The 14,600-nt window shown below is 36.8% G+C and overlaps 1 protein-coding gene across 1 annotated transcript in view; it reads left to right on the top strand.

Moving 5' to 3' along the window:
• The window catches only part of PDSS2 (decaprenyl diphosphate synthase subunit 2), a 110,697-nt gene that overhangs the window by 58,862 nt on the left and 37,235 nt on the right, over positions 1–14,600 (top strand). Inside the window, exon 3 of the mRNA XM_056488000.1 lies at positions 10,620–10,818. Coding sequence (XP_056343975.1) covers positions 10,620–10,818 — 199 coding nt within the window. The remainder of the gene's footprint in view (positions 1–10,619; positions 10,819–14,600) is intronic.

Raw genomic sequence — 14,600 nt, 5'->3', positions numbered from 1 at the left:
TTGCAGTTGTGCAGTTTTGTGAGCAGTTTTTTTGGAATTGGCTGCTGGTATTAATTTTTGAATTAACATTGCAGAATTTAAACTTATTCTGACTTGTCTGGAAACTTAGCATGGAAATAACTCTATAAAACTTCTGTATGATGTTTACTGTGTTCTGTTTAGACCTTTAAATTAGTGTGCTGCCCTTTGGGTCATATAATGAATCAGGGCTTGCATTTGTTTCACATGGCACAGTTTTCATATTTGCTTCATATTTGCTGGTGTCTGCCTTCAGAAGTGCCACCTTGTTAGGGTAAGTGGTTTTGTCAGTAATAAAATGAATTGTACAAAGGGCAGGTATTAGGATGACCTTTTTGCAAAATATTGTTGTTAACTAAAAGCAGTAAATGGTTTATTTTTTTTACCAGAGTACTTGTTCAGTTGTCTGGCATTGCCTAGAATTAATGGAATTATTTTTCATTTTGTAAACATTTTTTCTATTAAATATTAAATTAACCCTATTAAATAGAAGTTGCTTTTTATCCTTCAAATAATTTCAAAACACAGATAAAACTCACTGGTCATTTTAACTAGGAAATTTTATAAATGGATTGTCAGACTGGAGATGTGCTGTTAACATCGGTTTAGGTTCTTCCGCCACTGGCCAAGCATTCACTGAGAATGCAAGAAGTCCAGTTTTGGCTTTCTTGAGAATTTGAAAGGATGCAAAAATACTCACTCTGTCTGAATTTTCAGAAGATTTCTCTAAACACAGGGATATAGGACGTCTAGGTCAGGAATGCTTGAGTTTGTAATGTTGTTTCCCTCCTGGTAACTTACTTAGTGGAATGGAATCCCACCTTTCTCTCCCATAATCTCCTGCATACTGACTTTTTTCACTCTTTTGCCATCTGGCTGAATGAATAATTCAAGGTTTTGTGTAATGGCAGAGTAACTCAGCAGGAGGGGCCGAGGAAGGAGGTGTGAGGATGCCCTGGCCTTGAGAGCAGGGTGGCTGCCTGATGGGAGACCCAGATTCCCGAGTGATGTGCGGCATGCTTCAAAAGAGGAGCTTGGTCTGGAAAGAATTCTCTGCAACCAGGTTGTCAGGTGGCACGTCCAGTACTTAAGTTCTTCCTCTCTTTCACAGTTTTATGACTTCCAAATGCTGGCAGTCATTTGGAGTTTGGGGACATTGGCATTAATGTCCCCCATAAACATATCCTTGCTTGTGCTGACAAATTTTCACTTTATTACATCTTTTCACCCACATATCATCTATAAACACAAAAAGGCAGGGAAATAAATGCCTCCAACAGTAATTTTCTAACTGGAAGTCAACATATGCAGCTGACTGGAAAGGTACTTTAAATCATCTTATAGGTGTTTTCTCAGAGATGACACTGGTTATTTGAGACAACTGTTTTTTCCACCTGCTATGAAGGATTAGATGCCTTTTGGACAGTTAAATATTTCTGTGCTGTTAAAGCAGCAGATTGAAAAGCAGATGAGAAAGTTCAAAGCCAAGGCCTGAAAGTTCAGTTTCAACTTTTAGTTTTCTGACTTTTTTTCACTTTATGTCACAACCTAACTGTTGTTTTCACTTAGGATTATTAATTAAGAAATACTAAGTTTACCCACTTAAAATCTGTAATCTTCACAGCAAATGACAGTGAATTTCATTCCTTTTAGTATCCTGTGTTAGATAATAGTAGAGAGAATAATAGATTCCAGGGACCTTTGATCTACCATTACTGTAAAATAAAAATAAAACTTAATTGTTTTTTTCCCACTGACCGTAATGATTTTAACCTTGTGTACTAATTTGAATGGGCTTGTGGGGGCAGAGTCTTAAATGAGACACAAATGAAGGAAAAATTGCTAATGCTGCCACTGTATTCTAATGAGCACTGTGTAATAAACCATAACCTCTTCAACATTTCTGTGGAAAATGGTGTGATTATTTTGGATGGCTGGCCCTCTGTGTAAGGCTCATTACCATCTGGCATAATGTGTATTGATATAGCCTGTAATTGTCAACTCTTATTTGACATGCTGCCTTTAATAAATGTGACTTGCATGGCTAGAACCTCCTAATGGTTATATGGAAAACCGTAATTAAATACAATATGTATACTTATATAAAACACACACCCTTATAGCCATAAAATAATTCTGTGGAAGGTTTCTGTTTTTCTTTATCTCCAGTTCTTACTGGGAATATTTGTATGTATTCCCAGGTTAATACTGCATTACCAGCGTGGATACCTAAATATGTGAAGACAGACATGAATCTTGAATGTAGGTTGTTTCCTCTTGCAGAGCTTACTTCAAATAAATTTTGAAATATTTATTTTCTATGCACTGTAAGACACAATTAATATACCTGCTGTAATGGAACAGGTTCCCTGCCTGATGGTGGCTTTGTGTGCTCCTGTGCTAGGAATAGGAGGTAACTCTAATGGGCTGAATAATTCTGGTTTTGGTGTTTTTCGTGAAGAAGGTGGCTGAAATAAAGGCATTTGTAAATCTCAGTGCTGAAAGTATTTACACTTCCTTAAAGAAAAATGGGCTTCTAGCCAATGGTTAAGTTTTCAGATGGAAGGACCAACATATGCTGCTAAATACAGTAATCTTCTGTTTATTATCTGAAAAATTTCCTTTCCTTGCCTTTACTGTTCATTCATATATGAATAAAAAATATCATTCTGGTCATTTTGGCTGCCTGACAAAATATAGGATTTCCCCAACTTTAATCAATTTTAATATTTTTGCATTGGGTGTTCATCGGGTGTTACCTTCAATGGCACTGTTGATGGAAAATCCATTGTTGCTGTTTGGAAGAGATTTTGGAAATTGCCTTCCCTTTATTCTTTTTGGATTTCCCTAGGTTCAGGCTACCGGATCTTAAGTTTGCTTGATAATCAGCATATTCTGTTGAATTTGTTTCCTGTAGTATAGATGCTTAAACTTTCTTTAAATATCTTTGACCAAATCTACTAATTCAATATCAGCCTTCTCCATGCATAAATTAGCTTTTGTTCTTCACTTCATCCATTTTCTTTGATTTGATTGTTAGGACAAAAATGTTGAGAAGTGTCACACTTTCTCAATTCTTCTTGACTGAAGTTTTCAAGGGATAATTTTACTGTTATCAGAAACTTGGGTTTAACAGAGACACTACTTTTGCTAATATTCTTCGCTTAAATCATCTGTGGGTCCTACTGGTCTATTTGACCACAGGCGCATTCTGTATCTTAGCTGATTATTTTGGATGACCTGTTCTTTTACCCTCCTTCCACCCTTTTCCAAGTTTTGGGTGCTTTCTTCTTGAAAGAGCCTCCAATCCTGTATGTGGGAGGTCTACATTGAGATCTTTTGATTGTTCTTTTTTTGCATTGCATATTTTAACTTGAGTAAAGCATGTTGAACCAGCTCAGTTGGCTCCATATAGAGGATGATTCACTCTCCTTTTATTAGCTCTGTTTATTAGCTGTATTATTCCTTTTCTCTTGCCTTCTCGCCTCAGTGTGTGTTCTGTGGACCTATCAACTGTAAAATCTTACCCACTGCTGCTGTACATGACCAATATCCACTTGTGGGCTAGGAGATATAAACACCTACTTGTGTAAATATGTAGCTTAAAAATATAATAGACTTTCTACGGTGCCTTGCCTTTATGTGGTTTTATTTCTGCCTAACCTTACATAATGGACCAATGCAGTTCTTAAAGTTGTTCTTGAGCTTTTTTAGTATATCCGTTTGTAAATTGCCTTTGCTCATCTCTCTGTCCATCTCTGCATTTTCTCATCCAGTCCTTTATCAATTTTCTTTCTTGCCTAGTTTCTCTATTTGTTCCTATCAGTTTTTCAGTTTGTCTAAGTTAGGTAGGGAAGGAATTATAGCTGATTCAGCTTTGTCTGAACCACAGTTTTTTTTGCTTTTTGTTTAATCAGCTTAGTCTTTTTAATTTGGGATTTGTAGCACTTTGGTCATATAGTGAAATATTCATAAGGAGTTTCCAAAAAGTATTCACAATTTTAATTTTTCTAACTGAGTCAGCTTGTTTTATCATTGAAAATATTGCTCATGTATAATATATGCCTGTGAATATTATCTGTCATATTTATAAAGAATGTTTGTATACTTGTTTGGGTTGTATTGTTTTCATATAACAAACGTGTTAAACTCATGTTCACTTGTACATAAATTTTTCTGATACGAGGTCTTTGTAGCAAATTGAGTCTTTAATATATAGAATTCGGGTTAAATGCAACATTTCTTGAGCTAGCAAAATTCCTTTTAGAAATTCAACGTAGTGTCAATACCTTGTCAATATATTTACGTATTGCCAATATACATTATTGCATGAGCACACTAAACACTGAATATCTGCATCATTATTTACAAAATGAGAGAAATAGGTATTTGAAGAAGCAAACAGCTAGTGCTATTACTTGATGAAGTACTTAATGTAGTCTAAGTAGCTGTTCATATAGTCTATAGCAGATACCAACTGGAATTGCAACCTGCCTTTTATTAAAAGTTTAAATCTTGATAATTGCCTTATAAAAACACAATATTGCATTTGACAGCTTTACTTCATTTTGGAAATGTGAATCTTCCCATAGGGATAACCAGTGATTTTTAAATGTGATTATGATATGTGATTTTATAAATTTGACAATATGCTTATAAATTAGTAGCTCTAAATTTTATTATTGATTTTTGACATCAGTGTTCAAGTAATCCAAGAAGTCTTTTTCTAGATAACTTACTAATTTTTTCTTCTATCTTTAGGTGAATACTCATGATTTTTTCCTTTGGTTTGATTAGTTATGTTAAGCTAGCCATCTTTCCTTTAAAAAATAAAAAAAGCCATAAAACCTAAGCTGTAAAGCTTTTTTTTTTTTTTTTTAGCAATACTTACATAAGTACTGGTTCATGTCTCGAGTCTGTTTCTTCTCTAGCAATGTAGAAAGGATCTCTGAGAGCAGGAAAAGTAACAGTTTCTAGTGCTTATGAAATCTGCAATAACTGAAATAAGATCCAAAGCTATTTAAGTTTCACATATCCTGATTTGTAGGGATTGAAAAACATACTTAGGTCTGCCACACGTATCGCTGTTCTTTTAATACCTGTTCCTTGCAGAATGTCCTTTGTATTCGTCTTGCAAATAAAGTCCCAACATGACAAAGTTTGCCTGTACAGCAAGTGTATCTGGATTCTTACCATGTCAGCCCAGCCCACCTGCTCCTCATTGTTCACACAGCTGCATTGTTACTGGTTCTAGATCTTACAGTAGCTAGGTACTTCTTACTGAGCAGGTTTCCTCTTGATATTCCCTTATTGTTTATATGTCCCAGCCTGTGTGCCTGCCTCTGGGAGCTGCAAAGCATCCATTTGACTTAGTGATTCTGGTGGTATTTTGCTTCTAGCTTTTCAGATTAACACTTTTTCCTTTTAAACCAAGCTTGACATAGTGATTTTTACCAGGTCTTTGTCTAGATTCTCTCACCTGTTTTCCATAATTGATGCTTATGTGTCCAGGCTGGGATTATTTTTCTTTTAGGCTGTGTGACTTGAAAGAGGAATTGCTGTGATGAGGCCATGCAACCCAAGGAAAATGTCCTGTAGGTTGTGATCACTGTTCTTTGGCCACTGATGCTGATTACAGGAGTAAGCCAGACACAAGTTCAGCAGTTAGGGCTTGGTTTTGCTGTGGATACTGGTGCCAATGTGGATTCTTGCAGTCTGGTAGCTGGCTCCCAGGCTGGAGGGCTCTTGGCTACGCTGGGGTGACACAGTGGTGGCTGTTGGCACATCAGTGGCACTAGTCAGAAACTGATATAAGTTGGTTCACTTGCGTGTTGCTGTCTGGAGTACGAAGTAGGAATTGGTTGTTCTGTGGTAGCCCTAACAATGAAGCCAAGACCGGTGGAAATTCTTCTTCAAAATTCCTGCACTAAGAAAGAGAAAAGGACCCTGACTTCAAGTCAGGCTTCTCACTCTCCACTGCCAACCACCTACAATGCTTAGGGAAACTGGCTTGCCAAGTTCAAGTGAATGTCTGCCCACTAAATATCAGAAAACATTTTCAGATCCTATAATGGGCTGAGGGAAGAGTTTACTAAGACAAATTATGGAAAAGAACCTAAGTAGTAATCAGTGGTGGGTTGACAGTGAGTGAAAAATGGAAGATATTTTAAAAAATAAATAAAGAAAAATACATGAAGGAGCATTGGTAGAAATTTTACTTCAAAAAATTTGTGATACTAGGAAGGGAAGGAGATGAAAGAGGTAGAATATGTAGCCAGTTTAAAAATAAACTGGTTGTTAGGAATGCAATTAAGCAGCATACTCAACAAGCTTCATAGAACTGATGTCTCTATTTATCCCTCACATGGCAGATGCTCCTATGTCTTAGGACCAAGATAGAAGGAACCATGGAAGTCTTGGTCTCTAACCTTGTTAAAGGATAGGAGTGGGTAGTTGTTTTCTGCTGGTTAACAGATACATGAGTAATGGTAATGCGGTTAATATTTGGTGCTCTGCTCAAATCTGTGCTTTACCCTGTAAATTTTTCCTGTTAGTGAAATCACAGCATCTGCCATACATGTTGACTGGCTTAAACACCTGCCCTCCTGCCATTTAATTTCTTATAAAAGAGGCTATACACAGAAGATGGGAATGAGATTTTCCATCACTTTGATGGTATTTGTTACTCGCTATACATTGTTCCTCTAATCATGGTTTATTAACCATGGCATTGACTTTGACAGGTGAATGGGAAAAAGAATTGCAAAAATCACTGCCCTTTCTTGCTGTGTGACTAAGTGAACTATCTTGGTACAGCACCAGCACCAGAGCATACAGGATCAACTTGAACGTAGTTTAAGCACCTTCTTGTCTTCATAGAACTTTTCTTTCTCTTCACTGTTCACAAAAAAAGTAAAATAAGATACTAAGTGCTGCTCAAATACATAGTCAGTACCTGAAATAATTACTTTAATTCTTTAGTTAATGCTTTTTCATATGTAATTTTTCATTAAAGACACTATTTCAAATGCATAGGTGTGTGTATATAAAGATTATTATAGTTGTCACTGAAATGGAATGGATGCTGATATTTAAAAAAATAAATTTAAATCCTGAATATAAGGCTTTTCATCCGAATTAATACGTTTTGTATTGAAGGGAAACTATTGAATTGACAATCACAAAGAAAATATTCAAATCTTGGGTGTGTACTGTTAGTCACTTTAATTCAAAGCTTCAGTGATAAGAGTTCTTAAAGAATTTTTGATCTATCAGTTTCATTATCTTTGTTCATTGTCGCTGCTTCAAAAATTTTCAGTTATGGTTTTTATCAGCTAATTTAAGTCTGTGGCCCATTTCTGGGAAAAATCATGCCTAAAACCAACATTTTAAATTATTAAATATTTCTTTGCATAACCTGTCATCCCTTGAGAAGCCAAACATAGTTCTGATGGTTAGCTGATAGTAAAAGGTAAACTAACTTGAGTTCAATTCAACTGTACTATTTAATATGTCTCTTTTATCATGTGTTTTACAGATCCTATTATTTCTTTTTAGAGTAGGACTTGAAATTAGGAACTTTGGTGGTGCTTTGCAGGGAGTTCTTGCTTCAGAGGTGAAAGGTGTGGAAGTGTGTTAACATTTGGTAGTAAAGCTTTCCTGATTCTTAGAACACTTCCATTTAGGAGCTTCGTGTGTTTAGAAATGTTGACTGTTTTCTCAGTACTACCTTGTACCAAGATAAGTACAGGTAATTCTTGTGGCTACCACTTCTTTTGTTTGTTACTGTGGACTCTGGAGCAAAAACAGGATGGAAGCAGTCAGAGTTTGTCATCCCATTGCGCTGTTTCTTAGTCCAGTATTGCTAAAACGTTATTTCTTTGTATGTTGGGGTTGGCTGCTTTAAAGTACAAAATTATTTAATCCCTGAATTGTGTTTCAGATGGAGAAAGCTTTGTGTAGCATTTCTCTAGCCATTTAGCAGCAACTTCATAACAGCAGTGTTTATTTGTTAGATACTGGTCTTTACAGAATCGTGACAAGGATCCTCCTGTATATGCAGCACTATGGAATTGCTATTGTGTCTGGGTATTGTAGAGATTATCACAGAAAAACATTAAAAAATGCATTGCCTGGGTTTTCTGCAATAGCATTGATTCCTGTATTTTAGTCTGCTAGGGAGAGAATGGAAGAGCAGTATGTAAGATCAGAATTAGACATAGATTATCTGCCTAATATGGTTCTTGTTAGCACAAATAATGTGAATACTATTTGAAGAACAAACGGATTATAGAAAAAGAAATGAAAACATCCAGATCCTGAGCATTTGGAAAGCATGACACTGATGTATTTGTGTAACCTTTTCATGAAGAGCGATGCTGAAGTCAAAGAGGGGATTTTGATTTCCTTCATTAAAAGCTTATTAAATGAAGAAATAGGACAGTCGTTGTTTTGCTTCAATAGTTGGGGGTCACAGAGGCGGGCCTGGTCTCCTCAGGATATTAATGCCTGCTTTCAGCTGGGGGAAATGAGCCGTCGCCAGAGTTAGCTGCAGCTTTACGTGCTCGTCACTAGGGATCCCCATATGTCCTGGGATCTGCGGCAGTCGGAAATGGCAGAGCTCGGCAGCGGGGAGCAGAGGGCTCTCATTGCTATTCATAACAGGTAGCTCGGCTCAATCTGCCCAGAGCAAGTCTGTTTAATGTTGATCAGCTGTCCATCTGATAAACCGAATTGATACGGACATTTCCTCCAAGGGCTGCCCTGACAATGACAGCAGGAGCATCGGGATGTCTTGTTAGTCTTTTTCTCCGAGCTTGAAAATTTATTAACCCTTTGTTAGAGCCGAACCAAGCATGATTGCAGTACTGCGACTGGGTTGTGCGAGTTTCTCTCTCACGTCTTTGAAAGGCAGCCTTGGCCTTCAGATTTATTGTCTGCATGGAGAATGACTGTTTGGTTTTTGAATTGTTTTTGTCTGCATGGAGCCAACAATTTGCATAAAGGCAGCTTTTAAAACAGCTTAGTTTTTTTGTGCATGGCAAAGTACTTCGGGAACATCTATTTATCCTCTCACTCCTGCTCATCTGCCTTCTGTGTGCTGCCCAGGCCATGTGACTGTCCCGTCTCTTTTTTCTTGCTAATTGGCACTGACCACTGCCCTGAACCAGTTGCTGCTGGGGCTGTTCACAGGTCACATGTATTTGGGGCAGAAGGTTACTTTAGATTAATATGGTCTGGGGCAGCTGGAACACATGTACACTGTCAATAGGAAACAGAATTCATTTGCTCAACACTGTGCTATTACTGAGGCAGAATTCTAACCTGAGCATGTACCAGCAGGTGCCTTTGTACATAAAAATATGGAACAGTTTGGTTACTCACTGAATCAGTGCTTGGCCACTTCTGAATAAGCACAGAGAACATAGCACACCTTGTTAGGTACTATGTACATGTACTATGTTGTAATTAATTAGAACTTTAAGGCCTTTAGTCATCTGTTTAGTTGAGGGCATGGATTGCATTTTTGCTGGTATGTGAAGTCTCCATGGCATAAAGGAAACTGCTTGAGTCAGAAAAGATGTGAATGTGCTGAAGATTTTGTAAGAATGAGTCCTGTGTGTATCTAGCATTCGAAGGATGCTCCAATGCATTGCTCTATTTCTCCCTCCCCTTGCCCCTGCTCAGTTATTATGTCTGTTCAACACCCCATTGTCTTTCTGAGCTAAGGTGACATCTCTGGGCTCCATGGAGTGACAGTCACTGTTGAGGGCTACAGGGTTGGATTATGGGGAGAGACGGGGAGAAGAGGGCTGTGGTAATGCCTCTTTTCTTGCCTTTTCCAAAAAATTAAAATAGAGTGCAAGCCTCTATGGAATAACCTCTGTGACAGGCCTCTCACAGGGATTTGTAACCCCTAAACCCAGAATGTATCACACTACATGTTGGAGTAAGAAGTGATTTGTAAACCTGTCCAATAAAATTGGCCCCTTTGCTAGACAGTCACCTTTGCTGCTTCTGACTAAATCCACCAGTGAAATACCATTAGTATACAGTTCTAAAATGGTCAGCTGTTTTTCCTATCCTGCCTGAACCCTTCCCCTTTGATAGCATTGAACTGCAAGGTATTTTGTTATTAATTTAACTCTAATTTGAGTAGTCATTTACTGCAGCATTCTTACATTGTTTGGATTGACTTGCTCAGGACTCCCCTGCTGATATGTCCTTTGTTTCTTTCCATCATTACTTTCTGCTTGGCATTTTCTTCATGTCAGTGTCCCTCGAACCTCTGCTATACAAAACAGAAAAAGAAAGCACCATGAGGACTATATTGATTATTTTGCTTTATTTTGTGATAGAATTCAAACAAAGGGCAGCATTCTTACAAGTAGATCCTGTGGTACCTGTGGCTTGCCTGGAAATACTTAGCAACAGTTCTCTGTGTTTAACACCTCCTGGTTGTGGTTTCTAAAAATACATAGAAAAGCTACATGATAATTAATGAAATACCTGTTCTAGCACGTGGTTGTTTGTTTATTTTCACGAAGAATCTCTCTTCTATTCGTAGCATCAAACATAATTGTGCTTTTTCTTTCTTTTAGTCAAAGAAGTCTGGCTGAGATTACAGAGCTGATCCATACTGCCTTTCTGGTGCATCGTGGCATAGTAAACATTGGTGAGCTCAAGTCCTGTGATGGCCCACTGAAGGATATGCAGTTTGGGAATAAAATGGCTGTTTTGAGTGGAGATTTTCTTCTAGCAAATGCTTGCACAAGCCTTGCACAGTTGCAGAATACCAAGGTAAAAAGAAAAAAATTCATCTACTGCCAAAGCAAGTAAATATTTGCAAGTATTTTGAAAGAGAGACGCCCTAAAAAAATCAGCAGTTACGTATGTATATATGGAACATCATTTAAAAATCAGCATGCCTACCATGTTATAGCTGTAAATTTAACAGGCTCTTGCTGCTGTGAACATGTTTACCACTCCTATGGAATACTGTGATGAGGTCTTTAGTCTACATTCTGAAGCACTGTGGTGTAGATGGGTGGTTAATTTGGTGAATTTGAGGAATATGCAGTGGTATCTTCATGACATGTCAGGCTACACCACCTCTGGTAAACTACCAGCTGAAGACATGTTTGGTCTGTTATTTTCTTTTACTTTGTGCTTTGTGAAAGGTTTTGTGTCTTAGATAATTGGGGGAGCAAATACTGCTTTGTCTCAGGTGACTTTTTGTTCTTAATATTGTTAGGAATTCGGATGTGCCTGAATGTTGGATTGCCCTGCTAATGTGGATATACTGGCTGCTAAAGGACAGCTGCAATCCAACTGCTTAGCCAAACTGAAACATTACAGGGAGATGTTTTTAGTGAGAAACAAGTTGTGTATTATCTTAGAAAATGAGACTGATGGAGACATTAAGAGATCCTCTTTCTAGTTGGTTTTTCTTTTGGCCAGGTAGGATCAGCTGCACAAAATCATTCTTGACCCACATTTATCTAGGTGGTTCTTAAAACCTTCTGTGGTGGAGAGAGGTTCCTGGGCATCCGTGTGCCAGCCTGGCGTAACACCTAACTGTGTGTATGGCTGAAGAGCGAAGTGTGCCATTCCAATGGAAACAGTAAACAGTACTGTTTTGCAGAGGTGCTTTTCATGCATTGAAGGTTGCTGCCATGTTGTAATGTAAAATAAATGTTTGTCTTGTGCAATTGTCAATAACCAGCATAGTTGTAATTGTGAGCCTAAGGAGTCTATTTTTTTTTTTAGATTCTCATGTTAAATCTCCTTGTGGTAGTTGAGTATTTCTGTACTACTTTGATCATGACTATGACAGTTTCTCTCAGAAGTGGTGTCATTTTCTAACACAGAGCTGAGATTCAAGAGAAGAGACAGAAAATTAGATGTCAGTCTACTGAAATAGTGGGTTAAGCCATTATGCTAACTTGTAGTAAGTATTTGAAAAAAAACAATTAAATAGTGCATACCATAACCAAAATGGGGTGTAGTTGATTTTAGTAATTATTATTAATTTGTATCAGTTCATTTTTTTCAGTACTATTTAAGTTCCTCGAGACAGACCAAAGGATTTAACCCTACATCAATTTTCTGTTTCAACATAAGAGGAAACTTCTAAAAAATGTAGCAACTATTACTTTGCATTTAGTACATCATTAAGTATTGCAGCAGGAATGTATAATCCCTGAAGACTTGCCAGGAAACAAGCCTACAGTGAAATGAAGCACAAGTGCAAAGAAATACTTTTTTTTTTTTTTTTTAAAGCAATCATTATACTGCATGTTGGAAAATTCTGCCAAAACATTTTAGCACTTTTTTCATTTTTCTGACATCTAAATACTTTCATAGCTTCTACATACGATAAGTGGGATGCCATTATGGAAACTGATTGACTTAGTAAATTATTCTTTTTCATACGCCTAACCCTTCTAGCAAAGTTAGAAAAATTGAAGTACAAGCTATAGAAATCTCTTGACAGGTGCAATGATTTAAACATACTGTATTTATTCTTTTGTAAATGATGAATTTTCAAATCTGGCATCTGTTTTTTAGCAGTGTGAAATAACTGTGACTTTTTTCCTTCATAATGTTTTGTGTTCTTTGATGTAAAAAGTAAAAAAATCACAGTACTGCTTTTTCTGCTGGCATTTAGCAAATTGGCTAATGAAATGAGCAGCATTTTGTCATGCATGGTACTGACCATGGTAGCTATAGCCTCCATAGACATGCATAGCTATTGTATAGACAAGAATTTAAATTAAAGAGGGTTTTAACATAAGTGCACTCACTGCTACCAGGATAATTTTATTGTGCTGTTAAATTCTTGTCTGAGTTTGTGTATGATGCATTTATCTCTCTGCTTCTCTTGGGGCTGACAATTAGATGTGAAATTCTGTAGTCGTAATGAAATGCAGAGCTATTTTATAATTGCCAAGGGTAAAATTAGCAAAGTCAATTATTTTCCCTTAGGCTTTTCCCTGTAGATATTAAAAGGCTGCAAGGTAATTGCCTTAGGTAACACTTTGATTTTTAAATAACATTAAATATAGGAATTGTTGTTGTTAATTTGTAGTAATTTTCCTCTTCTTGCTACTGTTACAGAATATAACTGTAATGATGTAAACAAGAATCAAGGCTCAGGGTTTGTGTTTTTGGGGTTTTCTTTAAAACTAGTGCTCATACCTCTCGTAAGTTTGCTAAAGTTATGCCAAATAAGGTTTTGGGGTGGTGTTTTGGGTTTTACAGTTTTTGATCTCTGAGGTACAAAGACTCTAGATGTCTTGAAATGTCAGTTAGAAAGCCTTCTGTAAGGAAAACTCTGCTCTTGTGCTATCAAAAATCATTGCCGATTTTGTTTTTTGAGCACATAACAATTCAGAAGAAAGCATTTTCACTTTCTACTTTGTGAAATCATGATACATTAATTATGAATACAAAGTTGATATCAACTGAAGCTTAAAATATTGAAGGGCAGATGTGTGTGTGTGCTACATTTTTGTAATCATGGCAAAGTTCAACATCTTTTAAGTTAATAAAAACTGTTGAAAATTAACACTAATTTCTTCAAAAGCCTTTTCAGTACAAAGCAATCGATTGATCAGATCCCATGTGTTAACAATTCTTTTGTACATTCATGTTAACTTTTTGATCACCTTATATAACCTTTTGGATAGTGGGTCTTCTTGGCCTGCTGATTTCAGTGATAAATTATGTTGTTGATAGAAAATTATATGGATAAACCCTTACTTCAGAACTGCATCCTGTAGCAGATTGTTTATTGCTAATCCATGGATTTTAGAATAGAATTGAGCCTAAAGATGAATTGGTTTGAGATCTTTTAGCAGTTGTTATATTTGCAGTGGAATGGTGAACCTTTGGCAAGGAAGGGCATGTTTGTGTTTTGCTACTTAACTAACAGTGCAGTACTGTGTGGTAATGTGCTGATTTATTAGATTGGGGTGTGTTTATATGGGATGCCAGAGTTATTTTGATAGGTTTTCTCATTTTGAGGCTGCAATGCTCCGATACTAGGATTGTGATAAGAGATATGCAATAAATATGTTGTTGTAAACATGTAGGTGTGGGAGTGATGGAAGAGTAAATTCTTTGCCTAACAAAATAGAGTACCTCCCAGCTATCCTGTGGGATATGTGACCATAAACAGTTTTAAATAAATTTGCTATTAAGTTATTAAGAAGTGTAAAATAATCTGTTTAACAGGCGGTTCTTTGTTACCGTCTGAAGACAGTATGTCTTTAACATTTGTTATCTTGCTTTGCCTAGCCAAGATTTTGGGGATGAAACTGTTGAAAACAAATCTTTTGAATGAAAGTCCTTCTTTGACTCTGGTAGCAAAAAATGTTGGTTTTGTCTTTGATTTCTGCTTAAGCAACCTGCCCTTCCTATAATGTTTTTAGGTGTTCAGATGCAAACATAGCAAAAGTAACAAACGTTAATTGGCATTTTTGTCATCTGTCATGTGGATGTGGGATATGGGCGTTTTACTACAAATGACATGTGGATACTGACCATGATATTATCAAATAATGTGCTTTTTCTATGTT

The sequence above is a fragment of the Oenanthe melanoleuca genome, chromosome 3 (genome assembly GCF_029582105.1).
Source record: "Oenanthe melanoleuca isolate GR-GAL-2019-014 chromosome 3, OMel1.0, whole genome shotgun sequence".
Taxonomy (NCBI): domain Eukaryota; kingdom Metazoa; phylum Chordata; class Aves; order Passeriformes; family Muscicapidae; genus Oenanthe; species Oenanthe melanoleuca.
Note: the sequence above shows the minus strand (reverse complement) of the source record. Positions and strands in the feature narration are given on the sequence as shown.